Source organism: Camellia sinensis, chromosome 13 (genome assembly GCF_055761805.1).
Source record: "Camellia sinensis isolate YWXY chromosome 13, ASM5576180v1, whole genome shotgun sequence".
In the NCBI taxonomy this organism is placed as follows: Eukaryota; Viridiplantae; Streptophyta; class Magnoliopsida; order Ericales; family Theaceae; genus Camellia; species Camellia sinensis.
In genome coordinates this window covers 90,337,467-90,356,416 of record NC_138973.1, presented here as the reverse complement: position 1 = coordinate 90,356,416, position 18,950 = coordinate 90,337,467, and the positions used below count along the sequence as shown (strand labels likewise).

At 34.7% G+C, this 18,950-nt stretch overlaps 1 protein-coding gene across 2 annotated transcripts; it reads left to right on the top strand.

Moving 5' to 3' along the window:
* Positions 1 to 235: 235 nt before the first annotated feature.
* On the top strand, positions 236 to 6,223 carry TET2 (tetraspanin2). Of its 2 annotated transcripts, none has more exons than XM_028259314.2 (2): positions 236 to 1,042; positions 5,696 to 6,223. In XM_028259314.2, exons 1-2 carry the CDS (start codon positions 542 to 544, stop codon positions 6,005 to 6,007), a joined length of 813 nt encoding a protein of 270 aa, XP_028115115.1. In that variant the 5' UTR covers positions 236 to 541; the 3' UTR covers positions 6,008 to 6,223. The 2 variants fall into 2 exon arrangements, with proteins under 2 accessions (XP_028115115.1, XP_082758943.1); XM_082902817.1 differs by having other exon boundaries at positions 258 to 1,046; positions 5,700 to 6,223.
* Positions 6,224 to 18,950: the final 12,727 nt, after the last annotated feature.

Below are 18,950 nucleotides of genomic sequence, written 5' to 3'. Positions count from 1 at the left end.
ACAGTGGTGATTGAGAATACACATTGTGTATTCCTTCAATATATTGTAGTGGTGTGTATTCTTCTCCCTTCATAAAATATTCTTCTTACGCTACTCAATATACTAGAAAAATATTTAATATGCTTCTCATTCATTATTTTATTGTTAAAAAAATTTAAATTTAAAAATAATTGAAAATATTATTTTAATGAAATAGAGAAAGGATTTAAAGTTTGATGGAAAAAATAAATAAAAAAAAAGGAAATTCGTAAAGTAAGGAATAAATTTTTTAATAATATTTAAAAAAAAAAATTAAGTAAACTCTGAGATGCTCTTAGAAATTGCGACAGATGGTTTGAGATTAGCGATAACAAGATAGAAAACGCGTGAATCTGTTCACACACCAGCTACCACAAAGTTGAAAAAAAAGGCAACCAAAACCCCATACCCCCTCCCCACCTCCACCATATCATCTTTTTTCTCTCTCGCTCTGTCTCTCTCAAAACTCACACTCTCCACTCTCTCACCACTCTGCACTTTCTCTCTCTAAACCACCATAACCATGGCAGTGAGCAACAACATAACCTCAGTCCTGAACTTCATAGCCTTCCTCTCCTCCATCCCAATAATCGCCTCGGGAGTCTGGCTCGCCTCCAAGCCAGACAACGAGTGCATCCACTGGATCCGATGGCCACTCGTCTTCCTCGGCATCTCCATCCTTCTAGTCTCCCTCACCGGCTTCGTAGGCTCCTACTGGAACAAAGAATGCCTCCTCGCCTTCTACCTCATCTGTATGGCGGTTCTCATCGGGGCCCTCCTCATCATCCTCGTCCTCGCCTTCGTCGTCACTCGTCCCGACGGCTCTTACTCTGTCGAGGGCCGTGCTTTCCGCGAGTACCGTCTCGGCGGATTCTCGGCCTGGCTCAGAAATCACATCACCAATTCGGACAATTGGGGGAAAATTAGGGCTTGTCTCGCTGAGTCCAATTTTTGTGCTAAGCTCGATCGGGAGTATATCTCTGCTGACCAGTTCTTCGCGTCTCGTAGTATCTCTCCTCTTCAGGCAAGTCCTCTCTCTCTCTCTCTGTTTTTGTTTTGCCGTGTTTGTTTTGTTACAATAAACAGTAGTATGCAACTATGCATTGCCATTATTTTCATGTGAAAAGTGGAGTTTGTGTTTGGTGTGTCCAAACGGGGCTGTAATTGTTTCACACTAGTGGTCAATGCATAGGTGGAAATTTTAAATACACGAGAAAGGTTGTACCATATGAATAAGGTTATATATATTAATTAATGTACGGATTAATATAATAACATAATACTAATTATTATATTAATGTATATATTAATTGATACACCTAATATTATTGGAATCATATGAATTTTTATTATTATTTTATTTATAATTTATAAATTTTTTTAATTATATTTATATTATTTTTAATTATAATATTTTTTATTTTTGTTAATTATGATTAAAAAAAATTAATTTTTTTATTATTTTTAATTATGAAATGCGTATAGTAAGGAATCTTTAAAGAATGTGTATAACAGTATTTCCGATTGAAAAGGGTGCACCCCAGTATTTCCTATGCATATAACTTCGTAAATTGTAGTTTGTAGTACACTCTTGGTCAGTGAACAGTGTCCTCTGATAAAAATGTAGATTTGGTCGTTATAATTTAGGAAATATTTTGTTTGCTTTGGATTTTAATATTCATTTTTCAGACAATTAAAGTTTTTTTTAATTAATTTTTTTAATATTCTAAATATTTTTTTTAATTTTTAATAAAAATAAAAATTCACTATATTTTTCATATTTTTATATATTTATTTATTTTTAAAATATTTTTTTATAAATATTTTACTTTTTAGATATATCTAATTAAATACATCTAACAAAGTTAAAATTACTTAAAATTTAAAAAATATTCACTAAAAATAAAAAAATACGAAAAATAAAAAATTCAATTTCTAAAAAATTGAACCCAAAAAACATATTGTTGTTGTGAAAAGAAATTTTAAAAAAAACCTAAAAAATATTATAAATATTAATAATTAAAATCATAATTTTTTTTCACTAATATATAATAATTAAAAAAATTTCTCTTGAATAATAATTTTTCTTATAATTTATTTATTTATTTTTATATAAAAATAGTATTTGGATGTATTTTAAAATCTTATTTGAAAAAAAAAAAGAAAAAAGGACGCGGTTGTGTAATTTTTATAAATATAAATAACAAAAATTATGGGGAAAATTTAATTTAATTTCATTGTAGAATTAAAAAAAAAAGAAGTTACAAGTAGATAAAAGACTTTATACACATTAATAATTAAATTCATAAAATTTATACACATTAATAATTAAATTCATAAATTTTATTATGAATCTGTAATAATTTTTTTAATAATATCACTGTTTAGTAATTTTGGAAAAATTACTAAACATAAAAGTTACCAATATGGTAAATTTTCATTAACAGACAGTGGAATAATAATCCAATAGAACAAATAATTTTTCATTTCTCATTGATTTTCTTTTATTTTTTATTAATCTATGATCTATGATATTGGAATAAAACTCAACAAATTACAATAATGTTAATAAAAATAAAATATAACATATAATTAATAAAAAAAATCTCAAATGAGAGAAAAACTCTAATAAATACACGGGAATATGAAACAATAAAATATCGACAGTGTTACATGTACCAATTAATATATTAATTAGTGTACTAACATAGTTATGACATTATAATTTTAAAACTATGACTCTACCCGTTATACAAATTTATAAAGAATCAAAATTTCTAAAATTATATCATATCATCTGTTGGTATGTTAATTGAAATACAATATAACATTATTCATAAAATATAGATGTTCTAACCAAACGGTTATATTTGTAGTCTATTTCACATTCCACACCACTATACATTCAAAAATTTTATTTAAAAATATTATTAGATGACTCATGTTCTATATATAGATTCGTTTGGCACGAAGGTTTAGGTTGGGTTAGGGCTATTTATTTTTTTTATAAAAAGACAAAAAAAAATAAAAAATTAATAAGATAAAATGTTACATTTAAATTATAATTAATTTTTTTTTTTTACAAAAGTCAAAAAAATTAAAAGGTCTATCCCAAACGAAGCCATAAATCTCCCGCTATATTAATTCAATTTTTATCAAACAAACACATTCATGGTAAAATTTTGAAAAAATATTCTGAACAATATTCTTGGTTCATAGCATTTTCTTTTCACATTTAACACGTTAGAAAGGAGCTATTTATACTCTATCTATATTATTATATAAATTGTGGGCATTTGAGAAGTTGTTATTTTAGTAGGTTATAATTTTTGTGTTTGGAAAGATAGTTGAATTTTTTTATAGTTGGATATATGTTTGTGAGAAAAAATGAAATGATTATGGGTTTGATGTGATATTTTAGCCTATTTTATTTTTTTTGTGAATTTTAACAAAAAAAAAAAAAATTAAAATCCAACTTGCCAAACAGGCACAACTCACTTGGTGTTGGTAGGAATACTTCTTCACACAATTTCGATTTGTAAAATACCCATAACTTTTATCTTGCCCAACAACAGTTACTAAGGATCCATATTTTTTGCATATTGAAATGAAAGTAAATAATTAAAAAATTAAAACTAAAAGTACAATTCTTTATTTTTCAATAATCAAAATTTTAAAATATATTTAAAGTATTAAATTATTTTTATTTCATAATGAAAAATAATACCAAACAATTTTGACATAAATTTTCAAAACAACAGAAATTATAACCACTTTTACGAGGTGCATCAAACGGCGGCTTGGTCTTCTCCATCCTGTCTTTGGACAACATCTGACCCAAAGTTGCATGAAATGTCTCAACCTCAACCATTGTCCTAGAATGTTGTGTTGCAATCAGATCAGGATAGGCCGGTGTCCAATATCCAAAGTAGGACCCACTTTGAAAAATACAATAATGAGGCATTTGAGTGTACTACCCACCAGCATGACGGTTTGTTCTCCAATAATTCAATTCAAGTATGAGTGTGCATATGATCTTCTTAATTTCTAATAATGGTGTTAATTTCACGGATACATTTCTTGGTTTCACATTGCTTTACTTTTACATGGGAGCCCTAATTCTGTGGCTCAAATGTGACTCAAATGGCCAAAACGACGTCGTTTTGGCCATTTTGATGTTGTTTTGTACTCAAAACGACGTCGTTTTGGCCATTTGAACCACATTTGAGCCACAGAATTTGGGCCCTCTACCATTGCTCATTTTGTTTTAGCATGAAACCAACTGAATGAGTAGTTATTAATCTGATTGGTGGGACAAACTTTTTTTGATGGTTAAAATAATTACCATTACACAATTACATAATCAAATAAATCCAATTAGTGGGCCGACACATCAGTTCCACCCTGTTTAATTCCATGTGCTGGTGGGCCGGTGGGAACATTTCCAACCTCAACAATGATAAAGATTCTTTTTTTAGATTCTTTTTGGATCTCAATCATTAATGCTATAGACTCTACACATATATAAGTAAGTTTTATATATATCAATAATTGAGATCCAAAGAGAATTATGAGGTTCTAAAAAAGAGGTTCCAAACATTTTCTTCCAACCTTATGGTTGTCAATCTGTAATAGCAAACATTGTTTTCACTTTTCTACAGATGGTTTAAAAAAAACATTATATGGCTGCCAGCCTTGCCATAATGGCATATAGATATACTCTTGCCGTCTCAAAATATTAGTCTCTTATTTTATTTTTTATTATTTCAAAATATTATTATTATTTTTTTTTTTCAAAATCAAGGAGTAAAATAATATAAATTTACTATTTTATTCTTCTTTTAAATTTATTAATCAACAATGATTCATCCCACTAAAAACATCACCACTAATAGCACTAATGCATTAAAAAAGTAAAAAAAAAAAAAAAAAAAAAAATACAACTCCAAGACCAAAACATCACATCATTAATGGCGGGACCCACTGCCACCTAATTAGTGAGAGCACTAATTAGTGCTCCCAAGCATTTTTCTTTATTAATAACACAAAAAATATAATTATGATAATTAATATTCTCAAAAAAATATACTATCAAAAGGTAATTTTAAAAAATTAATATTTTTTAAATGTAATAATTGTACTATAAAAAAAAAGTTAGATTTTTCAAAATGAGCTATTATTTTGAGAGAGGGGTATATATAGAACTGGGTTACTGTTGCCCCTTGAATGGGGCTCATAGTGACTCCACTTTCACGATTCAAATTGTTAATTTGGTACGATTTGTGAAAAAGATTATTCGTACAAAATGTTAAATTAATTAAATTTAGTAAGTACATAATTGAGTTACATTTATCTTCGAAAAATAGACGAAAAATGTGATTTTGAAAATATAGACCATCTTTTTTAATGATAAATATGATTTGATCATATAACTATCGATATCTAATCAATTAGATGTTTTGCATAGATGATTTGCGTCATCAACCTTATAAAATGAATAGTTTAAATCATAGACCTTATAAGATGAATAGTTTAAATCATAGACGGGACCGAGTCCCACCTTTTGGCACATCAAGTTTAGTTTGGTAGGACATTAGTTAGGTAGTCATCAATTGTGCTTCTACTTTCTTGCCATCTTTCTTCTTGATAATCATGCATTTGTTTTGTTTGTTTACAGTCAGGATGTTGCAAGCCCCCAACAATCTGTGGGTACCAGTATGTGAACCCAACAATGTGGATTAACCCGGTTAACACACTCTCGGATCCGGATTGCTCTATCTGGAACAATGACCAGAGCCTATTGTGCTATAGTTGTGATTCTTGCAAAGCTGGTCTGCTTGGGAACCTCAGAAAAGAATGGAGGAGAGTTAATGTGATCTTGATTATTGCAGTTGTTGTTCTAATCTGGGTTTATCTCATTGCTTGCAGTGCGTTCAAGAACGCCCAAACAGAGGATCTCTTCCGCCGATACAAACAGGGTTGGGTTTGATCTTGTTCCCAAACACATCCACTTCTCGAAAATTATGGTTTTGGGTTGTTTCACGTTTTCTCTACTTAGTGCAAGTGTCTTTGTCACTTTTGTATATATTCCTTACATATGGACTGAATTTAAAGACAAGTTGGGTCATCCTTTTAATTTGCATTCTATGTATTCTTTTAGGTAAATTATACTTTTCATTCTCATAGGTTGATCCAAATTTCGTCATGCTTCATCTTGTTTCAATTTGAATAATGTTTTAAGTTCTAGTTTCAATTTTATAATTTTGTTCAAATTAGGGGGTTTGCGTAGATCGTTTGAGGATAAAATCATATTTAAACCGCAGTTGGTGGATTGAAGATTTTTCAAATCATCGCAAATCCACCTACCTTCAAAATCAACGAATTAGTTAAATATTTTAATATTTTCAAATGAGCGGTTTAAGTGAGTTACAAAAGAACATTATTAATGGATATATAACCTTTATTTTTTTTAGTAGATTCAAACAAAAAGCTTACTATTTATTCCAAATTTTGACACAAAATTTACAAATTAATAACATGGATGTTTTTTTTCAATAAAAAAATCATATTTTTCAAAGTTGTATTTACAAAATAATCGAAAAAACAAAAGTGATGAAAATGGACAAGTGCAAGGTGATTTTACATATGAGTTAGGTTCGTCTATTGGTAGATTTTTTTTGATAACTCAAGTATTCGGATTACATTGCGTGTACTCGATTAATTTTTATAAGGATTAATAGTAATTTAGGGGTTTTGAATCTAAGATCAAAAGAGGAGTAAACTCTTAAGTCTCAAGTCTATACTACTAGATCAACTCATGGGACTTTGTCTATAGGTAGATTAACAAATTTTAATATGTAGGTTAACTAATTTGCCAAATTTTAACATCTAACTTATCCACCCAACCCGCTCTCCTTAAATCACATGAGTTGATTTGGATTTATTTGGGTCGGCATGAATTGGTAGATGATGATATTTTTGCATATCCGTAATTCAAATAACTCTTTCATGTGTGTTAATTGTGTTAAAAAATTATCAATTTTAGCGTCTAATTTAAATAATATAATAATTAGATTTAAAATGAAAAGTTAATATTAATGAAATTAAAACAATAGTCAAACTATACAAGTGTGAGAAGTGAAATTTACACTTCTTTTTCTTATTATACGCACAAAAGTTATTAATGGAATTCCAACAATAAGAATCAGCTATGGGGGAAGGAGTATTGAATTCTTCTAATTAGTGAGTGGTGATTGTAGTTTCTTGGATTCTTCTGTCTGGTGCATCTTTTTGTATTGACAATTTGTTGCGACTTAGGGAGAAAGAGGTAGTGCATGTGTAGTAGCTTTTATATAGTGCTTAAAACTTCTAAAAATTCACATACCGAGGCACCGTCACCCACCGACTATCGAGCAAATATTTTAAGGAAAAATTGTAAATATATGGAATAGTTACAAAATAATTTTATTATAATTTTTTTTTATATAATTATGATATATATATAAAGAGATATATCAAATACAAGAATTAATTTGTACCATGCCTATATAAGAGTTGCCACCATCATGAAAATTTAATTTTTTTCCCACTACGTTGAAATAAAATTTTACCATATTTTAATACTAATTTTTTATTACTTAATACTATTAATTATTCTAGAATTTGTTAGGATAAATTACAAATATACTCTTTCAGATTTGTTGTGATTTAAAAAATTACATTTTATCCCTTTAAATTTTTAATTGCATAATAAATGACTTATTTTATTAATAAATCATTAAGTTAACTAATAATTTTAATGATATTAGAAATATATTTCAATTAACAATTATGATAATTTTATTATTGTATGGGAAAGTAGCGAGTATATTATTTTCTCTGTTGATTATGTTAAATACAAATTTATAACAAAGAGTATTTGTAATTTCTAAAATTATAAATAACAATTTATATTTTGAGCAAACTTCAAAAGATGTATTTGTAATATGTGGGTGTTGATTTTTGACCACACAACCAAGAGGGGGAACTCAGCTGGAGAGTACTGACAGAATAGATTAAGCCCAACAACTTGCACAAGAAAATAAGAATCCAGTGGTAGTTCGTCCATCCAGAAGCACTCCGACGATCAAGTTAGTAATCAATATCTTTCAAAGATAGCAAATTATGCTTAAACTCACAAGAAAGAACATACATCAGACCCACGAGGGTGCCTTACTTTTATAATGATTAGTGTCCAACTTTCCCTAGAAGTCTTACTTTATAGGACTCTATGCTTTACAAGGATAACATCTATCACAACTCACACTATTCAGATTAAGATGAACTCCCTCAAGAGTCTCATCTCTATCCAAATAGGTAGCTTGATGTCATCTAGGACTCTAGTCCTCTATCCAAATATCTCGGATTCTGGTATCCCCGCAGAATACCTTGGCAGTGCCCTAAACATCTCGGAAAACATGATCTGCCCACGTGGCACCTCGGCTGACACTTCAGTGTCACTTTAGCCACGTGGCGTCATCTCAAAATACTTCCCCACAACTGCCCCCTAGGTTCTATTACCTCGGCAACCTAAGGTGATGGAACCTACACTGTTTTATCTTCCAACACGCTAGAGATACTCTTCTGACCGAGATCTTGACTCGTCGGCGTATCGAAGCAAGGACTCAAATGTCCATTATCGAAGCAAGGACTCAAATGTCCACTCGTCAAGAGCCAAGAATCAAGAACCATCATGTTCTATTTCATCCAGATCCAACATCTCGACAGAGATCCCACTACTAGTAGAAATCATGATTCACTAGTTCAAGAACATCAAGACCCTAGTATCAACTCATCAGGAACCAAGAACAAACAAGTTCTGTCCCATCTAAATTCAACATATCAATCGAGATCAACATCTCAACTGAAATCATCATGTCATCACCTCGTTGGTTCGTATCAGTCACGCGTCACTCTATTACATCAAAGCTGCCCACGCTACCTAACATGCACGTCGTCTATGGCAGTTACTTAATGTTTTGCCACCTTTTTGTTTTTGGACAAAACTTCCTTCACTCTCTCTCTAGAAGTCTCCATTACTATTCCTTCGAAGCTTTTCCTATTACAATTCTAGTCACCACTTCCGGCGTGCACTCAGCAGTTCTGCTCCGATCAGAGTGTTATCTGACTCCGGTGAATCCCATTCCAGCATTTACTTCCTTGGCTTCACTTTGTAAGTCCTTGATTTCTTTTATTTTAACTTCAGTTCTCCACTGTTTTCAAATATATTCCTTCTGTAGATTGTTACACATCACACATGGAATATGTATTTGTATCTACATTGCCATCTTGTATTCATATTCGAATCATTGTTCTACATGCCTTCGCTTGCTTTGACTCGTATTTTGTCCTTCATGTTCTTGAGCCCATCTTCACATTTTGTGTATTTGACACATATCTTCTGGCACATTGTCACCGAAATCTATCAATTTTGTTCATACCTTGAATCTGTCAATGCTCTATTTTTCTCGTACTCTTGAATCTTTGATCACTGTTTCATGTTTTTGAGACCTATTTTTTCTGTCTATTCTTGCTTGTTAGTAGATTACTACCTCTGAATCTTGTACATTTGCATAGACTTAGGTTTGAGATTTGCTAGAATCCACACTTAGGAAAACTGAAACAAATTTTGCCTCCAAACCTTCCTTAGAACCCTGAAACTGATAACCCCGTAGTCCTTAGGGTTTCACTGAGGTCTTTAACCCACACAGTCCAACCTTCCTTACCAAAATCGCCCTAGCCGAGGTCATAGGGATGTTCAAATGGAGGGTAGACTTTTCTAATAAACTAGAATACTTCTGTCAGGAATTCTTCATTCCAGCCGACGTTCATCTAAGGTTGACTGAGGAGGAAGATTCCATGATGCCTGGAGAGACATATATGCTCTTCCCTGTAGTATTTATCATCGATGGTGGAGTTCGATTCCATCTTGACATCTTGTTTTGCTTCGGGTCAAGGTGTCTTTTTTCGTATCTGAACAAGTTGTCTTTTTGAATGCAAGTCCTCTTTTTGACTAAGTGTTGAATGCTTGTCTCTGTCTTTACTATCTTGTATGATTCCATACTTATAATATTTTTGTACTTCTCCCAAGTATACTTTAACTGTGTAATCACTTCAGGTTAGAACACATCTGATATGTACCACCTCGGATCCATTTCATTTCGGGCGCACCCTTAGTTGGTCACCTCGGACCAACTTACCTTGGAGTTCACCTTGTACTGTGATCTTAGCCAATGGGCACTTTATAAAAACTCTTTGAATAACATTCAACAAGTATTGCTTCCTTACTTGTACTTGTTGTCTCTTATTAAGACTTCACCCTTCCAATATTTCTAAGTTTAATGACCTGGTTGGTGATCTCGGGTAACCAACAACTCGAGTGTCCCCTCATCTGAATACATCGACTGACTCCAACTTGTAAATTTTTTCAAAATTTCAACAAGTGTCGAGCCTGTTCTTGCTTCCTTCATCTGGAAACCTTAGCTGACTCCAACTTGTGAATTTCAATAAGTGTCGAGCGTATTCCTTATTCCTACTTCCTACCCCCTAATATAAACCTAAGTATCACTTATGTTCACATTAAACATCCATCTTCAATTTTTCCAAAGTCTGATTCAAACAAATCTTAGCTGATGATTTCTACCTCGGTGTCTCTGTTAATCTAACTAAATCAAACTTAGTTCAACTCTACCATTATGACAAGTCTAAGTTATTCGTCATATTTCATTCGGAAACATCGCCAACTTAGTTCAATTCTACCATAGACAAGTTGAGTTCAACTTTACCATATGGTAAGTCTAAGTTATTCGTCATGTTTTATTCGGAAACATCGCCAACTTAGTTCAACTCTACCATATGATAAGGCTAAGTTATTCGTCACGTTTCATTTGGAAATATCGTCAACTTAGTTCAACTCTACCATAGGCAAGTTGAGTTCAACTTTACTATATGGCCTTTTGCCGATAGGCAAAACCTGGCCGACTTCAGTCTGATCTTGCGTGCTTCCTTTTTGTCTTCTAGGATTTGGGATCTGTTTACTTAGATTGAGCTCTTCTCTTCTCGGACCTAATCATCTAGGCTTAGATCTTGTCTCCTGGAATCTGGGATCTGCTTACTCAGGCAGAGCTCTTCTCTTTTCAGATTTAACCATCTAGGCCGAGATCTTATCTTTTGAAATCTGGGATCTGTTCACTTAGGCTAAGCTTTTCTCTTCTTGGACACAATCATCTAGGTTGAGATCTTGTCTTCTGGATTCTAGGATCTGCTCACTCAGGCTGAGCTCTTGTTTTCTTAAACCTAATCATCTAAGCTGAAATCTTGTTTTCTAGAATCTAGGATCTGCTCACTTAGGCTAAGCTCTTGTCTCTTCAGACCCAATCATCTAGGCCAAGATCTTGTTTCCTGGAATCTAAGATCTGCTCACTCACGCTGAGCTCTCGTCTTCTCGATCCTAATCATCTAGGCCGAGATCTTGTCTTCTGGAATCTGGGATCTGCTCACTCAGGTTGGGCTATTCTCTTCTCTTCTCGGACCTAATCATCTAGGTCGAGATCTTGTCTTCTGGAATCTAGGATCTGCTCACTCAGGCTGAGCTCTCATCTTCTCGGATCTAATCATCTAGGCCAAGATCTTGTCTTTTGGAATCTGGGATTTGCTCACTCAGGCTGAGCTCTTCTCTTCTTGGACCTAATCATCTAGGTCGAGATCTTGTCTTCTGGGCACCAGTTTTGGTTGTTGGTACCGGCATGTCTTGTAATGGGGATGTTAACTGCATCACGGTATTCCGTATTATGAGATTGACCACTGTTTGTAGATTTGTCTTATTTGCCATGTCTTTTAGTTTCCTCATCTTTTCTCCGGCATCTGTCCCTCCATACCCGAAGGTCGCTTTCACGGTAGTACTCTTCTCGGCTACCTTTCTTGTTCCCTTCTCGGCCTTTGATACATTATTTGCCTCAGGATTCACTTCTTGCACTTTTCCGTTATGGTTCTCTCCTTCAATGTTAGGATCCACATGCTCCTTCTCCTCACTATGGACGTCGTTCGCAATCCTTACTTCCTGTATGTTGTTGGCCATCTATCCTTACTAAGTTCCCACAGACGGTGCCAAATTGTAGGTGTTGATTTTTGACCACACAACCAAGAGGGGGAACTCAGCTAGAAAGTTGTAATAACCCTGACCCATGATTAACGTTATTCCATGATTTAATATGTCTAATAAGTTATTGAGATCAAATCATGAATTAATTGCATGTGTGATGCATTTTCATGTTTCCGTTTCGGTTTGCAAATTGAAAGCCTTGTCGACATCTGATTCAGAAATTGACTTGATTTATGTGTTATTTGGGATTTATATAATTTTGTGGTAGGTTTAATTGAAATTTGATTCGGAACGATTAAATTAGAATAAATTAATGCCCAATTGATTAATTAATCAACAAAGTAATTAAGCCTTTAGCCAGGCCTATATAAGGCCACATCAACACCTCATATGCACTTTTTGCACTACCATTTTCTCTTGATTGAGTTCAAATGTGTAGAGAGAGTGAGAGAGAAACTAAGAGGAGAGTAGCTTCAACATAGGAGTTGATTGAGAATTTAGAGATTTGGCTAGGAATTTCAACCAAATAACCCTAGAGAGACCATAGTTGAGCATCTAAGGTAAGAAATCTAACCCTTAGTTGTGTAATTGAGTTAGTTTTTGTAAGAATTCAAGTAAAGGAGGTGGACTAACATGAGAATGAGATAGGATTAAAGAATTATAGCTCAAATCATACATGCATGTGCATATCATGAAGTTTTGAAATTGTTTTTACAAGAATTCTCACATGCATGTTCATATCTTTGTTTTGTTAACAGAATTCAACTTGTTTTGGGGCTTAATGACTCATTTGATCATGTTTTGGAAGGTTGGAATTCTTGTCATTACATACAAGTTATGTTATCTAAGTTTCAAATTTTGTTTACTACAATTGGCATAGCTTTTGGGCTTGATTTTGAAAAATAGTTTGTAATTCATTATGTACTATGAGTTTCTCAATGTTTTACTAAGTTTTGGTCCAAAAAGATGTGTTTTGAAGATTTTGAAATTGAGTTTTGAGCTTGGGAGCAAATCTGGAAATTCCAGAATTCTGCTCCTACGCTCGAATGACTACTCTGAGTGCGTGCACTTCCGCTCGACCGTAAAATGCGTGCTTCTAGTTCTTTTGTTTTGCAGGCCGCTCGAGCGACAAAAATTACGCTGGAGTGAAGGTGTCACGACCAAAACCCGCTCCTATGGGTCTAAGCATTGCAACCGGCCAGTAATCCGTGATTACCAAAGGCCTGCTTAACAGTAGAGACAATAATACAGAGTACAGGGACTGGCGAAAGCCAAAATAGTAAATAAAGATGTCCAATGAGCTATGACATTCTGTATGCAAAAAGACTTTCCTGAACATATGCACATTCATTACCAAAACATATTTACAACATATACACAAACATCCAAGTTAGGGACCAAATCCCTTCACCATAACTGTACAGTCTAGTCTTATTCAGTCAGTACAAAACAGAGACAAAAAGAGCGAGTCTAAAACACCCCAAAGACAGCCTTAGCTTGAAACGACTTGGAACCTCGTAGTGAGGCACAATGGTTGGCTTGACAAAACGAGAGCTAACCCGACGCTCCTAGCTTCGGTCCGGTGCCTGGACACCTACATATATATATATATATATATAAACAATGAGCTAAAGCCCAGTGAATAACAGTTGTGCAAAGAGGTTAAGAATGAATGTCCTTTCAGTAATTAAACAGTCATATCAGTCATTTAGAAACCATAGCAGTCATATGTGGTACATCCAATAGCAAAACAGTACAGTAGGTCTTAACAGACCGAATAGTCAGTTGATGGCCATCATAACAGTAAACAGTACTGGTTCCAACATTGGAACCGACAGAGATCTCCGTAACAGTAGCAGTAGCAGTAGCAGTATAGTAACAGTAATTTGCTGTGGATGCCACGAATACAGTTCACAAATAGGACAAACATTCATTCAGTAAGAAATATCTTTTCAGAAAGTAGTATAGTTGATCATTCAGAAAATATTCATGATTGAACATATCTTTACAACATTGTTACTCACAGAGTTCCAGACTACAGACAAGCTAATGAGCGTCCTCGGATGCCAACCCTACATAGTAATAGAACGAGCACACGCTAAGTTACACACTAGGAAATCAAAAACTTAGCCTCTTAACTCGACTTGGTGTGGTTCTACATCAATATCCTCAATAAGATGCCTTAAACATGGCCTAAGAATGCCTAGGATGGAAAGAGGATGCAAAGATGTACTTTAAAACACTTTTCAAATTTGCTGAAACAGGGGTCCACGCTTGAGCGTGTCTTTCTACGCTCGAGCAGACATGCAGACAAAAGAGCTCCGCTCGAGCGGACTGCAAATTCAAGAAAAGTACTGGATGTGCAATTTTCACGCTCGATGGGCGCTTGACCTACGCCCAAGCGTGAGACTCAGGTCTTCGCTCGAGCGTGAATTCTCTCGCTCAAGCGGACTGCAAAACACATGAACTTCTGGGCATATGCATTTCACGCTCGATCGTGACTTTCCACGCTCGAGCGGAAGTGCATATACTCAGAGTGTACGCTCGAGCGTGAAGTCCCCCGCTCGAGCGTGGATCCAAAATCTGGAATTTCCAGATTGATCCTCAAGTTTAAAACTCAACTTTTAAAGCTTCAAATTCGATCCCCTTGGGCTAATTTTCTGGAAAACTCTTGGAAACTCATAGTACAACATGTTTTTGAAGATCATTTGTAAAATCAAGCCCAAGGGTGAGTCAATTGAACACCAATTTCAAATAAACTTCAAGAACAAGATGTACATTTAACATGCATGTATTCAATTGAATTCAAAGCTTCTAACACATGATCAAATGAGTCAATCCTTCCAAAAACATGATGAATTCATGAACTACAACTAGAAAATGGACATGTATGTGGAAATTCATGAAGAACAACTTCAAAATTCAAAAATATGTACATGCATGCATGGATTAATTCTCAATTCAACACTTTAAACCATAATTTGACTCTAACCTCCAATAATCCCATGAACCATGCAAGACCAACTCAAATGTACAAATGAGAGGATGAAATCTCTACCTTAGGTATTGAATTCAAGGTATACGAGCTCAATTATGCAATCTTTCTTCAATCCCTCTAATTCTCCAAGCCAAATTCTCAATGAACCTAATATACTCTCACTCCCCCTCTCTTTCTCGGTTTTGGTCTCAAAAGATGGAGGAGGAAATGATGCATCAAGGTGTATGTATGATGAGCAACAAATGAGCCCACTCAAGGGCAATATTAAAAATAAAACCAACTAATGTAATTTAACCTTATTGAATCTAATTTAATCATTCCAAATCACATTTCAATTAAATCTACCATAAAATGTCATAAATTCTAATAAGCATATAACACTAATCAATTTCAGGTTCGGTCGCCGATAAGACCTTCAATTCACAATTCAAGGTTAAAACAGGAACAGATCATTTAATGACTAACAGATAGAAATACAATTAAACAACATACTCATGCATTCAGTTCAGAATTTCAGTCTGATCAATTACTTATCATGCTTAATCAGAGATTAGCATTAATCAGAGGTGAGGGTTGTCACAGTCTTCCCTCCTTAAAAGAGTTTGGTCCTCCAAACTTGAATTACCTTCATTTTAGAAGAACACCGGATTCAGGGGAAACAGTTCAGGATATCTTTTGATCATATCATCTTCCCTTTCCCAAGTGACATAAGTGCCACCGTGGTTTTTCCAATCAACTTTCACTAGCGGGATTTCTTTGTTTCTCAACTTCTTGATCCGTCGGTTCACAATCTGAATAGGCCGTTCTTCATAAGTGTAGTCATCACTTAGCACTACACGGGTAGGCTCAATAACATGGAAGGGATCCCGAAAATAATCCTTCAACATTGATATATGAAAGACATTATGCATATGCTCCATTTCAGGAGGAAGCGCTACTTGATACGCCACCGGAGTAATCTTTTCAAAGATCTCATACGGCCCAATATACCTCGGTGCCAGCTTACCCTTAACTCCAAAACGAGTCTGCCCTTTCATTGGTGTCACTTTAACAAAAACATGATCACCTACTTCATATTCCCTGTTTCGCCTTCGGACATCCGCATAACTTTTCTGTCGGCATTGTGCGGTTTTCAATCTCTGTTGAATTAGTTTCACTTTTTTGGTAGTCTTATGTACAATTTCAGGTCCAAGTAAAGGCCCATCTCCAACTTCTGCCCAGCAAATAAGAGATCGGCATTTTCTGCCATACAAAGCCTCGAAAGGCGACATACCAATGCTCGAGTGAAATCTGTTGTTGTAGGTAAATTCGGCTAATGGTAAATGACTTTCCCAATTTCCTTGAAAATCAAGGACACACATTCGCAGTAAATCTTCCAGAGTCTGGATGGTTCTTTCTGACTGGCCATCTGTTTGAGGATGGTATGCACTACTCAGTCTCAGTTTAGTACCCAATGTTGTCTGTAGACTTTGCCAAAATCTCAATGTAAACTTTGAGTCCCTATCAGAAACAATAGATACAGACACTCCATGCAATCTAACAATCTCATCAATATAAATTGTAGCCAATTTGTCTGCATTATAGATTGTTTTGATAGGTAAGAAGTGAGCAGATTTAGTCAATCTATCAACAATAACCCAAATTGAGTCCATACCTTTACTGGAGCGAGATAAGCCAACAATGAAATCCATAGTGATGTGTTCCCATTTCCACTCCGGTATTGGTAAGGGCTGCAGCAAGCCTGCGGGTCGTTGATGTTTAGCTTTAACTTGTTGGCAATAAAGACATTTTGATACAAAGTCAGCAATCTCTTTCTTCATTCCCGGCTACCAGAAATTCAGTTGCAAGTCTTGGTACATTTTCCTATTTCCTGGATGGACAAACAGTTTTGAATTGTGGCTCTCTTGCAGGATTCGTCTTTTCAATTCAGAATCATTCAGTACACACAACCTTCCCTGAAATTTCAACACATTATTCTCAAATTTAAAATTCGGCCTCGGTTTGGACTCCCGTTCATCAATGACCTTTTTCAAAAAGTCATCATGTTGCTGTTTCTCTTTAATCTCCTCAATCAGTGCCGGTTGAGCAGAAATAGCGGCTAAAGTTCCACCTTGTTCACGCAAAACAATCTCAACTTCAAAATTTTCAAGGTCACATAGCAACTATTTCTGCCCGGTGAGTAAACAGGCTAAATTTTCAACTGATTTCCGACTCAGTGCATCGGTAACGGTGTTAGCTTTCCCCGGATGGTACAAAATTTTTCAAGTCGTAATCTTTTATCAGTTCTAACCATTCCCGCTGCCTCATGTTCAATTCTTTCTGTGTGAAGAAGTATTTCAAACTCTTGTGGTCTGTGTACACCTCACATGTTGCCCCATAAAGATAGTGACGCCAAATTTTCAATGCAAATACCACTACGGCAAGCCCTAAGTCATGGGTCAAATAATTTTTCTCATGCGGTCTCAGTTGTCGGGAAACATATGCAATAACTTTACCATTCTGCATTAAGACACATCCCAAACCCTTGTAAGAAGCATCACTAAAAATAGTAAATCCATCTGTACCTGAGGGTCGGGTAAGAATCGGTGCAGTCACAAGTCGAGTCTTCAATTCTTGGAAAGCTGATTCTCTCTGATCGGTCTAGTCAAATGATATTCCCTTTTAAGTCAACTGAGTTAATGGCAAGGCAATTTTAGAGAAGTCTTTCACAAACCTCCGGTAGTACCCGGCTAAACCTAAGAAACTTCGGACTTCAGTAACATTAGACGGTCTGGGCCAATTTACTATTGCTTCAAACTTCTGTGGGTCAACTGCAATGCCATCCTTACTGATCACATGTCCCAAAAACATTACATAGTCTAGCCAAAATTCACACTTCATTAGTATTGCATACAGTTTCTGTTCTCTTAAGGTTTATAAAGCAATTCTCAAATGATGTTCATGTTCTTCCGTACTTTTGGAATAAATCAAAATGTCATCTATGAAAACAACTACAAATTCATCGAGGAACGGTTTAAAAATTCTGTTCATAAGGTCCATAAATGCAGCAGGTGCATTAGTAACTCCGAAAGGCATAACAAGAAATTCGTAATGTCCATACCTCATTCGAAAGGCAGTCTTTTCAATGTCCCTTGTCTTGACTTTCAACTGATGGTATCCGGATCTAAGGTCAATTTTGGAGAACACTTGAGCACCCTGTAACTGGTCAAACAAATTATCAATACGAGGTAATGGGTATTTGTTTTTCACTGTTACCTTGTTCAGTTCACAGTAGTCAATGCAAAGTCTCAGTGAGCCGTCTTTCTTTTTCACAAATAAGACTGGTGCGTCCCACGGTGAACTACTGAGCCTAATGAACTTCTTATCTAACAATTCCTGCAACTAAACTTTTAGTTCTTTCAATTCAGTAGGTGCCATTCTGTAAGGTGCCTTGGAAACTGGCTGTGTACCCGGTAACACTTCAATGGTGAACTCAATCTCCCTATCAATCAAATCCCCTGGAAAATCATCTGAAAATACATCTGGGAATTCTCTGACTATAGGAATACTGTCCACATCAGTTTTAGTATCACTAGATACAATCAATATGCAACATAGATACCCTTTACACCCATTTCTAATTAGTTTGAATGCTTTCGTGGATGAAATCAGGTATGGGGGAGGTACTACTCCAACTCCGCTAAACACAAATTCAGGTAAACCAGGTGGACGGAAAACAAGCTGCTCCATTACACAGTCTATGGTAGCATGATATTTTGTTAACCAGTCCATTCCCAATATCACATCGAAATGATC

What these genes read in the sequence shown, in the direction of transcription:
- TET2 (XM_028259314.2), top strand. Translation starts at nt 542, where the DNA reads ATGGCAGTGAGCAACAACATAACCTCAGTCCTGAACTTCATAGCCTTC. An exon ending in GTAGTATCTCTCCTCTTCAG is followed by an intron (nt 1,043 to 5,695) that starts GCAAGTCCTCTC and finishes GTTTGTTTACAG; the next exon opens with TCAGGATGTTGCAAGCCCCC.